We start from the raw sequence: 14,920 nt of genomic DNA on the forward strand, positions 1-14,920 counted from the left end.
CAGTACCCAAAGAACTTGCACAGACTAAGTGGAACAAAAAACATCACAAAGAACCCTTCAAGGAGAAATGTAGGACTAGTTACAATTAAGAAAGTCTTGCAACATGATATTCTCTTTGCCACTGCAAAGTTTCTGCTGATGTGAATGAATATAGTGAAAGAACATGGCAGAAAGATGCTTTTGCCATTCTTATTCAAATAAATAGCTTCAAATTAAAAAAGAATATCCTGCCTTTATGCCTTTTAAATCAATCATCTACACAAGTAGATGGCTTCCCAGTACATGCTCACTTGTGAAAGCTCAGCACTTGAGAGGAAAATGTGACTAATGTAAAATTCAAAGAATCAGCAATAGCTGTCAACAAGGAAAGAAAGATCCTTTCATTACCTGAATTAACAATAACAAAAAATTGTCCTAGTTCTTCTTGATGACTCCAGATACTCTGAATAGGTTTTAAAATTGTATCTGTTCAGCTCCTGTTATCAAGAGACAAAAAAAGTCACCCTTACATACATACACCCTTAAATACAAAGAATGAAATCTGGGATCCATTTTTACCAGTTTCAAATCAAATGACCCCAAAGATTTGAGTTAGTGAAACATGAATCAAGAAACTGAGTGCTTTAAGTGTTGACCAGCATGACCTACACTTGCACGTGTTTCAAAACTGCTGACACTGTATTTTGAGAGAATTCTGCAATAAATTGGCTTATTTTATAAATACCTTCTATAGACAGTTTATTTGATAATTTTCCAACTGTGCTTACGTAATGCCCATGCATGCCACACTACAGGCTTGATTACAGTATGCCCGTCTTGCCTTATTCAGGGTAAGAGTACCTTAACTTCATAAATAAAGCCATTTAAATCACTGAAATGCCTTGAAGAATGTTATAGTACTCTACTAAAGCAAAGGAATCTTACAGAATCTATTCTCTTGAGTTTATAATAACAATGTGAAGCACTACATATAAAAATGAAAGTGTACAAATATCTCACAGAAAGAGGCTTCAGCAAAGAAATCATATCCTTATAGCAAATGAAGGCTATATTTCATCTTTGCAATCTTTACGGACATAGCATTCTGCTCAAATACAGTACACTGAAAGATCAGAATTACAGTCTGTTTAAAAAGGTAATAAATACATCAACTAATGCATAAGGTTTTCAAGTAAATGTGCATGCCTAAATATATTGCGTTGTTTGCAAAGCTAGCTGAAGTATTTTTCAATATGTATGTTACTTATGTAAATAGTATATCAGCTTCTTCAGTTGCTAGAATCGACACCTTTCACCACTAAAAAAAGCCTTAAACACGCGTAAGCCAGAACTGCTGCCCAAATGCCTGGGGCCCATCTTCTTTCTGTCCCATTCTCACTCTTTCCTTTGCATCAGCAAAAATTACAAGTCACTACCATGAACCACATCAAAGAACTGATCTGGATCTCAGGACTGCTCCTTTCAGTGCACCTGTTGGCTTATGATGGCTTAATCTACAGTGAGAAAGGAAAGTCTTCACTTAAACTCTAAAAGATTTAAAAATTCCTACTGGCAAGATAAAGAAACCATACTGTTTTGGTAATATTAAGTCCCTTCTGAGTTTCTGAATATGGCTATTTTGGTAGCATTTGTCTGCAGTCTACATTAATAAAATAAGAAATGGAACCGTTCTAGCTGTAAACATGATGCAACTGAACACTGTACAATAAACTTTTATTCTACAAAAAAATAAAACAGCTGTTAGAAATTGATGGTATAACACATATGTACAGTAGCCAATTTATTAATGCTTGAAAGATATTAACAAAGATGAAAAATCATTAAATAATACATTGTTTTATACCACTACCAACCAAATTGTTTAACATCTCTCACGTGGTAATCTACCTAAACCATCATACTATGAGCAATTCAGCATACTGCCAGTCCCAGTTTAGAAAAACAAAAACAGCTTAACTTTCAGTTTTAAAGAGGCATTTAACAAAATGTTTGAAAAGAAAAGCTACTGCCAATATGTGTTTGATTCTGAGTATTTACGTGGTCTATATGACTGAAGCCTTTTCAAACTGCACATATTAAAATGAAATAAAAAAAATCTCTTAAGTTCATAAAGTACCCTTTATAGCTATTTTGTGCTTTTGGACTTTCACACAACCATATCCGCCTGACCAGAATACTACTAGTAGGTGGTACAGCAGCATCAGTCAAGTTCTTTGAGCCAGAGTCTGCTCATGAAGGTATTTTACCTTAAACATTGTTCATCTCAACTCCCGAGACATGTTCTGGTAATAAACACATCAGCAAGGTCTATTACAAAGCAATAGTTATTTAATGCATACCTCACTACATCCTAATAACTACTACTTGCACAGTAGATAAAGAATCATTCATTCAAGTCCACTCTTTCAAAAGGCTACCTTCATTAAGCTGACAGTTTGTTTACTATCCAGAATAAAAGTCCTTGTAATTGATGAACTGAACCATGACACAGCATGAAAAAATACTCCACCTCCCAGAGGGAGAGGGCAACACACACATGCGTAACTTGCTTCTACAAAGACATGCTTATGCTTTACACTCATGTGACATTCTCATACTTTCATCCCTTTGGGGCAAGCAGAAGGGGAATTAAAACTTGCATGTTGATGTTTTAATGTTAAAGATCAAAATTCTGATCTGAGCTAAAAATGTTTCTTCTACCAAAGGGGCATTCATGTAACAGAATCTACCCTTGGATCCTATTATGCAAAAGAAAAACAACTTTCTCAAAACTGAGTGAAAGGATGCTTTCAGACACAGAATTTTAACAAAAGTTATGTTGAAAGAAGTTGGTGAAATGCACTTCAGTGAAACAAATTGAAAATCTGGCATTACCCTATAGCCAAATCTTTCACCACCAATTTAAAGGATACACAAGCAGCAAAGTAGGTGAAACAGGAGAGAATAGCACTACTAATTTACCTAAGCAGCCAATTCATCTCAACAATTTAACAAGAGGTTCTACTCCAATATTAAGCCATCAAAACACAAAGCCCCCCTTATTTCTGTTAAAAACATGTAGGGTTTTTTAGACCAACAACAGCTTTTTACTTTTCGTGCAACATTTCTGGACTTTGAATCACTAAAACCAAATAACCACAAAGTACTGGAACACTACCACTATCTATCCAGAATACCAAATATATTACAAAATAAGACAATGGAAATATTTGCTTAAGGTTTGGCTTCGTGCATATCTGCATTTTAAAAAGTAAGCTAAAATCCTACTGTATATTCTTACAGTACATCATGTTCCACCTTCTAGAAGTAGCAAGAACATCGTAGCAATGAGCATGAGAAGGTAAATATAAGCTTGACAGTACTGCAGTGAAGTAAGTTTTGTTATCTTACTACCTAAAGAAGGTGAAAGGCAACTTTTTACAACCTAATTTCATTTCAGTTTTATTGAACTGTCTACAGTATTCTGTGAGTGTGTGCACGTACACAGGCACGCACAGAAAAAGTGGTATCTACAAACAGTTTACACAAATATTTACATACATATATTATTTACATAAACTAATATGACTGCATGATTTTCGATCTAAAAACCATATACTTCTTGCACATATAACTGTTGCATTGGTCTTACAAAAGTAATATAAACCTTTTGCAACAACTAGCTAAGCACATATTATAGCTGATTCCAAGTTTTTAGAGCTTGCAGGTTTTTAAAAAAATACAATACCTAGAACACTGTTATCAAACAAATATGCTTTATTGGCATCTAAAAACAAAATGCACCCAACATTAAAATGTATTTTTTCATTTTTTTAAACCCACTGCAGTACGAGGAACAAATCACAAACACTTACTTTAGAGAAAACAGAGACTATAGTGTAGATTTTACAAAATCACTTTTAATCTCTGTGTTATGCTCCTTATATAACATGGGCCATTTAATTTTCTGCCGAATTGTAGGAACATAAAATATCACAGCTTTGTCTATACTTTAAGATTCTGCAGCAGCCTAAAAACACGGACAAGATACACCAGCACCTGTTTTCAAGTATAACAATTTCGATAGCCAACCTAAGGGTAGTATCTAAAAAATTCCATTTTCTTCCATAGGAAGTCTTTGTTTGACAAGCTGTTATTGTATCTTTGTGAAATTAAAAGCAAGTGGGGGAAAATTTATGCTTTACCAGAGAAATAAAAAAAAATGTTTACCTACCATGTTCAAATTAAGAACAGTGTTCTATACAAGTCAGTTGTACAGTTATTTAAGTGAAAGATGAACATGAACATCAGATTAACTTAATTCTGGCAGACAAAAGTGAACTGCTACGGTCCAGTCAGCCATTTATCTATTACAGAGAGATGACAACTTTACAAAAGGTATCTTTTACCTACTGAGTGATGATTATGTCCCCTCAGTTTCTGTGCTTTCTACCACTGGTTCACTTTCTATATCAGCTTCTGTGTCACTCTTCTCTTTGTTTATCTCGACGGAAGATGTCAGTTTTTCATAAAGTTCTGGATCATCCTGCACCTGTGCAGTTGGTGGCTGACTTTCTGTCTCTGTATTTTCACCATTTACCTGGGGCATATTATCGGCTTTGCGTTGGGAAGTGGCCCCATCAAAATATTCAAAAACCCGTGGATGTGGAGGGGGGATCCAGTTGTTTGACATTCTGTCTCTTCCAAACCTGTTCCCATTAATTTCTCTGCAAAAATTAAAATCTCTGTCATCCCTATCCCTCTGTCTTTCCCAGGGTCTTCTGCGGTCATCAAAATCTCTGTGAGCATCTTGTTCAAATCCTCTATTCCAATTGGGACCACTTCTACTATCAAACCTATAGTTTACATGCCGAAACCTCTCTCTGTCTTCATGGAAGCCTTTAGGGCCACCATAAATAGGGAAGGCATGGTGCTCTCTTTCATCATAATCTCCTCTCTGTCCCCAGTGCTTGTCTGAATTGAAACCAAAATGCTCTCTTCGACCAAGGTTATCTATACCTGGTCTTCCAAAATTTTCTCTCATGTCTACATGTTGTCTTGCAAAGTGTTCTCTTCCATCTACTGGAGGCCTTCCTATGCCTTCTCTTGGATCAACTGGTGGTCGTCCAACAGAATCTCTGACATCCGCTGGAGATGGTCTGTTAAGATTATCTCTGTTTTCCACTGGAGGAAAGCGATAATCTCTGTCTCCTTCCTGCTGAATGTTATCACCTCCAAGCGGTAGTCTTTTCTCTGGATTAGAAATGCTATCAATGTTTTGTCTTCCTGGTGTTCCAAAAGGTCTTTCTGTTTGATTAAAAATATCTCCTGGAGGAAAAGGACCTCGAGGTGGTGGGTGAAGAGATGGATCAAGGATTGCTGGCGGAGGAATACTACGCTGCGGTGGCATTCCTGGCTGCATTAATGGAAACCTTGGTCCAGGCGAATGGGGCATTAGGCCTGGACGGATATCTATAAGAGGCATTCCCGGCATCCTTTGACTACTAATATTTAAATGAGGCATGTTTTGAACCCCAGCTGGATGCTGCATTGCCAGAAGTCCAGAACTACTTGAAATATTTGGTGGTGGCACTCCCATAAGTCCAGAACTACTTGAAACATTAGGTGGTGGCATTATGAGAAGCCCAGAGTTGCTCGAAACACTTGGTGGCTGTACTCCTACCAGAACTCCTGAGCTGCTTGAGACACTGGGTGGATGCACTCCAGCTAGAAGCCCTGAGCTACTGGAGACATTTGGTGGTTGCACTCCAGCCATGAGTCCAGAGCTACTTGAGACACTGGGTGGCTGAACTCCGCCAGCAAGAGGAGAGCTACTGGAGACAGTAGGTAGCTGCACTCCTCCTGCAAGACCAGAACTGCTTGAAACAGTTGGTGGTTGCACTCCTCCTACAAGTCCAGAGCTGCTTGAAACACTGGGTGGCTGTACTCCCCCTGCAAGTCCAGAGCTACTTGAGACGCTGGGTGGTTGCCCTTCTCCAGTAAGCCCAGAACTGCTTGAGACGCTGGGTGGCTGCACTCCTCCAACAAGTCCAGAGCTACTCGAGACATCACTTTGCACTAAAATGCAGCAACAATAACAACAGTTAATAGAAAATGACAGTGTAACACATAGCATTCAAAACAAAATGCAGCTTAATTCATATTCAGTTAATTCATTCAGTGATGATACTGCTGACAAGACCTGTCTCAGTTTCTATAATGAACATACATAATTTTTAATCACATTAGTGATAAACAGACATTATGCCACAGAAATGAGTGTCTCTACAGACTAAAGAATGTACAGCAGCTTAAAATTGACAAACCCCACAGCCATCACCCAAATTATGCAAGGGAAGTATTAAAATCTTTGATATAATTCTATAAATTTTATACTATCCTACCCCCTCTCCTGCTCCCTTCCATTGCCACTTGTGTAGTAAGAATGCACTTTTAACAAGTTTTCTAAAGGGCTCCAAGTCTCAGCTTTACTTCCTGAGTCTACGAAGAGAACATCTCTGAGCATAAGCTGCTAGAAATCAATGATCAGATGATGACAAAGATGGTTCCCACTACTGCACCAACTTAAACTGAAAATGATACCCAGCCTAAAACTTCCTACTCTGTAGTTATTAGTACAATGGACTACAATCTGAAAAAAAAACCCCCTCAGAAGTATGATGTTTCCTGTATGCAATAGTATCAGACAATAAAGACATTTCTTACCAGATCTACTGTTTTCACCAGAAGAAATCTGAAGGTCTGCAAGATGTGACCCCTTTTCATCTGATTCTGGTTTGTTGATTGGCAGAGGATTAAAAACACTTCCAGCAGATAACGTTGGAGTAGCTAGATTGCTAGTAACTGTGCCAACTGGTAGAACAAGGCTAGTAAAAGGAACATCCTTCATTGTCTCTTGTGCAATTGGTAATGGAGGCTGGACTAAAGCTGTAGAGAAATAACAGAAATGTATCACAGTAATCATATATTCAAGCCTTCAAGATTAGTTTGGCAAAGGTCAGGCTGACAAATCAAAGTAAGTGAAATTAATTACCCTAAGTGTTACATTTTTTGATAATAATTTCTTACCCTCAATCAGCACTGTATTATTTAGTTTTTTGTAGAGACCATGAACTGCAGGCAACCTAAGCCATCAGTATTCTTGAACAGATATTTTTAAACGTTAAATGAATACAGTTAAAATGCTAAGCAAAAATAATTATGAATTATTCAGTGACTAACACCAAATAGCTCAAGTAACAGATACATCTGTTAGAGGCAGGTTTAAATATTGAACTATGCACACAAATAATAAATAATTAGTTTGCTACTTTTTTTTCCCCACTAACTCCACAGTAAGCTTTTCGTAACACACAAACAACTACTAGAAGAATCAAACTTACGCGTTGGAACAACTGGTGGAACAACAGGTGGCGGGACAACAGGTGGGGGGACCACAGGTGGAACTGGGGGAGGCATATAACCTATATGGAAAAAAAACGACAAATTATTACAAGGCAAGCAAATAAAGTTTTCCAGTAAAAGCTTGCCTACATTATCCTGAAAAGCTGCATCACTGAAGACTAGCAAACAACAAATGTATAGGAAGAGGTAACAGTGGTTATTGTTTTCAAAAACAACCCCATCTTTACTGTAGATGATCTGCATGTGCATGTTAAAGTGATTTCTGCCAGCAATATCCAAAGAAGAAAATGAAGAGTTTCAAACTTTTCCAAAGAAAGGAGATTAATCTTCAGGATTTTCAAATTTTCATTTTTATGAAAGTTCAAAAAAAATTCTGCTGTAATTCCTATTCTTGACAGACTACACTAGTAAAAATAATATTAAGTTAGACATTTCATACTAGATTAAAATTAAAGATTCAAAGGCCAACTGGTTCAAACAGTAACCAGTAGCTGATGGAAAACTATGCAAAGCAGGATGTACCTAGAAGCATACAAACTGAGTATACTCATTACATACTCAACTTCATTTTTAGTACCTTACCTGGAGGTGGCTGTGAAGGGTTGAAACTCGCTCGCAAGAAGGGTGGAGGAGGAATTGCGCTATAACCAGGAGGAGGGACAGACATTGTGACAGGAAACGCAGGTGGAACCAAGCTAACAGCAGGCACAGCTGGAGCTACTGGAATCTTTTTTCATGGAAAGAAAAAACGAGCAACTTCAATACTTAACAGTATTCAATGACATTGAAAGAGGGACAAACTGATTCGAGTGCAATTCATGTTAAGCCCTAAACGTACCAAAGGCTTTGTATATATTCTGAATACCCTGAAGAATTAAACTGCATTCTGAAATGGTACCTACACTGCAGGTAAACAAGGACACTGGAAGAATCCTATGCTACCTTTTCTTTAGTCTAAAAGAACAGAAAAATACATGGTTGAATGCTGTATTATTCAGGAATAAAAATTTACCTATGGAAGAGAGGCGAATGCAGAAAGGGAGACAGACAGAGAACAGGAAGGAAAATGTAGATAGTGTGGCAATTTGGAAGCACTTAGAAAACAGTGATTCTATTCTCATTAGAAAATTTTACATATTTTAGAACAGTACTGGAAAGTTCAGTTTAGTGTATGTAATTGTAAGGTTAATAATCCTGATGAAATCCTGAAAATTACTTAATATTTCTCAAAATTCTGTTTGAGCTACGTGTTTAGATACGTGCAGCATAACTGCAAGTAATTAGCAGCAGAATAAAAGCAATATATATCTATATTTAAATATATACTGATCACAGTGTACACTAGGAGACAGCTGAAATAAGAATAGTGAAGACAATTTTTGTGAAGAGAAAAAAGCTCAAAATTCAATGCAAGTAAATGCAAATACGTTAACTTTCATAGTAATTTCATGTAAGCTCAAGTATTGGAAATTTCTATACACGTTAGGGAAGATAAAACAGTAACAATATGAATGCAAAAAATTCTGTATTAAGCAACTGCTTCTCATTTTACAATTTCATATAGTCATTATAAAAAAGATTTAAAGAGTTTGACAAAAAGCATTTTTATTTATACTTGATAAACATGTGAGTGTAATATACTGAAGAAAAATTATGCTGTATTTTTCTAGCCTTCCACAATACCTTGTTACTGATTGGATGTTAATAAAAATTCTCTGGTTTAGCAGAAGGAAAAAAATACAGTGAAGACTCTTATGAATTACTGCATATGGAGTGCAACAGCACACTACTTGAATAATCAGATATTTTAAAGATGAGACCATCCCTATGAAATCCTGCCCCAAATTACTGAGAAAATAATTAAACTTACATTCAAAGCTGATAAGGCGAAAAGCACATAGGTAGAGAAGAAACAAGCCCAAGTGAAAAAAAAGATTACTGCATTGCATAGCTTACAGAAGGATGCTTTGCTCTATAAGCAAAATATTTTCTGTAGGCTCATTTTAATTTCTCCTTAAAAAACTAATGTGCCAGGGGTTTTTTTGTTGTTTTTGTTTTTGTTTTTTTTTTTTTTTTTACAATTGTTCTGTCTTCAACAGTTAAGCCTTCACTTGAGATTGTACACGAGTTTGGGATATGTTGTGCAAGAATCTAAAGATTTTGCTCAACCACGGCAACTGATTCTACTCTAAAATATTTCAGAAAGAAACACACATGGATGTAGGACTTAAGTATTTTTGATTTAAGTAATTTAACTCAGCTTTTAAAATTTATCTATATTGAATAAAAAGTTTGTCCTCCAGTTCTGTGGGGTTTTTGCAAACTCAAGACCAATACAAACCTGCAGCATAGTGACTGGTTGTGTGTAAGCTTCTGTCTGCGTTGTAATAACTGTACTCTTATCAACTGCAGCACTCTGTGTAGTTTGAATATTTTCTTTAGCAGCTTCTGAGCTTCTGGCTGTTTCCCATTCTTTAAAAAAAGGTATATTTTTAATATAAAAAGATAATGAATGTATTATTTAAATACTAAAAAGTCCTCTTCCTTCTTAAACAATAAATTTTAATCTGGTAGCTATACAGATTCATTACAAATAACCCCCAAACTTACTATGAAGAGAAGCAAGTGCTATTATTTATTATATTTTAAAAACTGTAAAATATCTTTAATCACCTGCAATACTCTGTTTAATTAAGCCTGTATACAAACTGATTTTTCAAAACTTGCCAATTTTTTTCACTAATCTTTCCGTTAATAATTTGTAATATAAAGCATGCTCCAGTTCTCTAAAAGCTGTTGTTGTTAACATATCTGTGTTATCAGCTGGCTACTGTACAATGACAGAGAATGTTAAACAAACCTCACCCCAACCCCCATTTCTTCCTTCTGCCACTTCCTCAAAAAGTTTTGTTTTTCAAGTATAACATAGTGAATGTATTTCAGTAGTGTTCCATGTTTTAATTTTTGTCATTTATATTCAGTTTTTACTTAAAGCAAGACTGCTTTTTTACCTGAAAAATTGTCACTATTACAAAACAGTCTTAATCTAGTGTTTACTTCAGTATAGTGCAGTCATTTGGTGTTAGATCCGTCTCCAGAAAACAGAGAACTCGTGAATCTTTTACAAACCTAACAAACCTCTCAGTTACCTGGGTTTCAGAGTAAGGTCTAACATTACTTGCTTTCCTGTCTCCTCAAGTTTATGGAGGAAATACCTTAACGTTCAGCTAAGCTGTGCCTATTTGGACAAGTTCCAACTCCAACTTAAGTCTTATACCTGAATATGAGACTTTTCATTATCACAAGCAGATCATTATTTCTAGACAAATTAATATTTTACATATTTGGAAACAAGTAAACTGTAAATTCATAACTGTTTTTAAAAAATGCTAACTTTATTAACTTGCTTAAATTAACTCTCCTTTGTCACCAATTCCTCATTGTCATGACAATCAACTAGTTACTCATCTACAAAGACAATCTAGATTTCATGATTACAGTGCCATTTATATTGTAAACAAGTAGCTAGTAAAATCTATGTAAATTGAAAGAGAGTACATATTATCTAAAACAATAAACTTTGAGGATTTGCAATTACCACAATAAATAAATTTTCTAACTATCAGAATCACTGTTAACATCTGTACCTGTATTTACTGTTTCCTGATCAATCATGCCACCTTCAGCAAAGCCCTCCAAATCATCCAATTTTACTTTCTCCCAAGGAATATATGAAACTCCCAGATCCACATCCCAGAATTGCTTGTATTCTGTTTTCACACCTTTGTTCAAAGCCCAGGCAATCTAAAAATAAAACCCAACCAGATAATCTGGTTAAATCATATAATCTGTGAACAGAATATTTCAGGTCATTTCCTTCCTGTTTCTGTCACTGCAGATCAATCTTCAGTATCTATTTATTAAAGTTTTTAAAAGTTTTTAATTTTAAATGAACCTGTAGGAAGTTTACCTGGGCTCTGCAACACATATGTGGAAGATCAATTACATCAAAAAGCTTAAATTTGTTCTACATTAATTCTAACATATATATATGGGGAAATTAAAAATACAGTATTTCAAGGACTCATCCTAAAGCATCAAAGAAAGTAGAAAAACCCACAACATTTCATCATATACTTAACTCTCTAAGATTACTGTAAAATTTAATATTAAGTGATCCATATGGTCAGGTACAGGACTTAGGTTGTTTACAGCCTTGTACTCTTATTACTAGTACGCACGTAAAATGTTCTCCAAGTATTTCCTAGGTATCAAGTCGTAATTTCATTTTACTATCTTTCATATTGCCTGTTAAAAGCTGCATTTTAGAGAGAGAGGAAAGAAAACAATTTACATCTTACTGCTTCATTATTCTTCCCTACGTTGTATGTTTGAATGAACAGCTGCTAAATGACAAATCATCATATTAAAACTGTACTGCATTTGAAATAGACAGCATCCTTAGATTAAAATCAACTTACCTTAATAATTTTAGATCCTATTTTATAGGACCCAGAACTAAGTTTCTGAAGAGCACGATACGCATCTTGTCTGTGAACCATACACACATAAGCACAACCTCTTGGGGGAATCATCTATGGAAAAAAAGCAATGGTCTTAAAAAGTAGGAAAACCAGTACTTCAGATTACGTAACTACACTAAGTGAATACTCATACTAAAAAAGGAAAGGCTTACACTGTAAACAATCATCACCTTCATCAGCAACATTAACAATTTTGAGCATCAGCAAAACTTAAGACTGTTATTGGCAGGGTAGTTCAGTTATAACATTTTCAAGAAGCAGCAGCAAGCTGAAGAATGGATGCTAAAAATGACATGAAAGATTTCAACAACATGGAGCAGGCAAGAACTGGGAGTTATACTATGACAACTGCAGAAAATCAGAGGTTGCTACCTCTTATAAAGCTCCACATTCACTGCAAGCTGAGCAACAACCCTTCACCAAGGTGCAAACTCTGTGATTAAAAGTACCTTGACTTTTGAAGGGTAGAGTCCTCATTCCTGAAGTGTGATTTCCACTAGCTTTAATATTTATTTAGGAAAGAGAAGTATGATGTGGCATGTAATCTTTGAAAGTCTGCAAATCATGTATGACAACTGCTTATTTTAGTTTTAGTCAAAAATACAGGTGTGCTTTTATGTTGGTTAGGAACACACAGTAACATAACGAAAAAAATACGTAAGATGACAGATTTTAATGCAGTTCTTATAAAAATATGCAAATCAAAACGCGGCTTAAGTGTCAGGCTATGGGTTTTTTTTGACTTGTGAAGCTTTTTAAAAGAAAACCTATTTTGCCACAAAACCTATTCCTTATTAATTATATATTTGAATATATTAACATGATAGGAAAAATAGTAAAAATATTATCTGAAATGAATGAAATTGCATGAGAAGCACTTTAAAACTGCTGGAGCAAAAGACAAAAAAACCAAGTTTCTCTCATGCATATATGTTACTTTAGGAGAAAAATACCTTCTCTTGAAGCTGAATTATAGGCAACACTGAAGTACGACTCTAAATATCTAAACCTAAATTACTCTAAATAATGACAAAAGTATCTCCAAATTATAAGCATCTTTTTAATTGTCACATTTTAGAATAAACACTTGCTTACAGTACAATTTATTTTCTTCTAAATGTTTTATCCACATTGATTCCACTTAAGGAACCCTGTGTATGGAACGTAACCAAGAAAAATGTGGATACATTTGTGTTCATTAGTCCAAGGAAAAATGATACCTGCCTCATGCCACATCACAAAAAGAGAAAAGACATAACTTATTTGTTAAGACCCTGGTTTAAAAAACTGTGTAAATTGTTAGTGCTTTGGAAAAGCCATTTTACCATGAAGTGTACTGTCTTTAGTGTTTCAAAAGACAGTACATGGAAACCAACAAGCAAATATCATAGCCACAGTTTTTAAACAGTGATAAAAAACAGTCTCCTAAATACAAGCTTAAGCTGCTAAAAGGAATTCAGAGGCATAAGCATGTTTAAGTTGCTTGTCTGTAATCCCTGAAAATGCATGATAACATGCTTACTTACATTAATTGACTCTATTTGTCCAAATTCTTCAAACAAGTTAGTTAAATCTTGCTGTGTAGCCTTCTTGTCTACTTGACCTACCCAAAGAGTAGTACTGCAAACTGTCAAGAGACACAGTCACGTCAATCCAAATACTAGAACGTTAGCTTATGAAATACTCTACAGCATGGATATAAAAGGCTTTACAATTAGACAGAAATCACTGATCAAAAAGCAAGAATAGTAAATCTATTACTTACTATATAGAGATTAAGTACATTAACAAAAATGTTAAGGGTTAAAAGACACCAAACAGATATTCAGTACAAATGTTCACTCTTCTTTTTTCATTTTCTTTTAAACAAAAGAGTTGCTTTAAAAGAAATGAAAAAATAAAATTCTGTAGATTATTAGCTAAAGGTAAACTGCAGTAGAAATTACGGGGGCGGGGTGGGGGGTGGCGCAAAAAATCATTACTATTCCATGTTCCATAAAAAACCATGCCTTTAGGATTTAAAGTCAGTTTTAATGAAGTAAGACTAAGGTCTAACTGGCTAGAAGCGTATTACAGAAGGAACTTAACTGCAGTATTATGCACTGCATTTTCACCTGAAAGAAATGGAAACTATACTTTTACTTTACCTTGGGGAACATCCCAGAAAGACAAACATGGCTGAGGCCCACCATTGAGCTGAAGATGTCCATGATACTTCTGACTCTTGTCAATTCCACCACAAGCCCTGATCCCTGCAATGTCTCCCAAATGCCTACCCCAACCGCCTCACCAAATATAAACCCTCACTGACGTGTGAGCTAAAACTTCCTTCTCCCATATGTACATGGTTCCAATTCTTTTGTCTCCCAATTATTACCCAATCTACGTGTGCAAGCCTTGACACAGTCACAGCAGTTACTTCCACTTAACACAAGGTGATCTAAATCAGCAAGAGATTAGGCCAATATTGGTAGTTTTCCTCAAATAACTTAATACCGTGAATAATCCACCCAGGATCTTAAAGGATCTAAGGCAGAACCAAACCAGACAACCTGGATCTCTTGGGCCTGCCCTAACCTGAACGAAGGAAACATCCTTTCTTCATCATGATCTTGATACATCACACATCCCTTCCTGTACCAATCTTGGTGCACCAAACTGGAAACCAGTTTTGTGCGTTCCTCTGACAACTAACATTTTCAATTTACAGCAGTACTCAGCAGTACTGAGAATGAGTAGCCTTAAGATTTCTCTTGGACAAAACTTGTTCCTCACATGCTTGTAGATGACCCTTTTGATTCTCATGGTGTTAAGCTCTATGAAACAATTCTTCAGACCTGAGCAAGTGATAACAGTGGCTGTCACTGAAAAAAATTTCATGAAGTAAAATGTTTGTCAGGTGAATTACCTATTTATTTATTTATTTATTTACACCCCCCACCAAAGTTCCCACACTTTACTTGGCCTTCTTA

At 35.6% G+C, this 14,920-nt stretch overlaps 1 protein-coding gene across 7 annotated transcripts in view; it reads right to left on the reverse strand.

Annotated features, from left to right (window-relative positions):
- The window catches only part of SCAF8 (SR-related CTD associated factor 8), a 166,048-nt gene that overhangs the window by 105,014 nt on the left and 46,114 nt on the right, over nucleotides 1-14,920 (reverse strand). For 5 of the 7 annotated variants that reach the window (XM_052784659.1, XM_052784655.1, XM_052784660.1 and 2 more), the window contains 8 exons: nucleotides 13,475-13,575; nucleotides 11,886-11,999; nucleotides 11,052-11,208; nucleotides 9,746-9,876; nucleotides 7,987-8,131; nucleotides 7,383-7,463; nucleotides 6,706-6,927; nucleotides 3,739-6,057 (listed from right to left, as the gene is read on the reverse strand). In XM_052784659.1, the coding sequence (XP_052640619.1) occupies nucleotides 4,403-6,057; nucleotides 6,706-6,927; nucleotides 7,383-7,463; nucleotides 7,987-8,131; nucleotides 9,746-9,876; nucleotides 11,052-11,208; nucleotides 11,886-11,999; nucleotides 13,475-13,575 (2,606 nt within the window). In that variant the 3' untranslated portion in view covers nucleotides 3,739-4,402. Of the gene's footprint in view, nucleotides 1-3,738; nucleotides 6,058-6,705; nucleotides 6,928-7,382; nucleotides 7,464-7,986; nucleotides 8,132-9,745; nucleotides 9,877-11,051; nucleotides 11,209-11,885; nucleotides 12,000-13,474; nucleotides 13,576-14,920 lie in introns of those variants that run through there. The other 2 variants (XM_052784658.1, XM_052784656.1) reach the window with 1 other exon arrangement.

This window comes from Harpia harpyja, chromosome 4, assembly GCF_026419915.1.
Source record: "Harpia harpyja isolate bHarHar1 chromosome 4, bHarHar1 primary haplotype, whole genome shotgun sequence".
Classification (NCBI taxonomy): Eukaryota; Metazoa; Chordata; class Aves; order Accipitriformes; family Accipitridae; genus Harpia; species Harpia harpyja.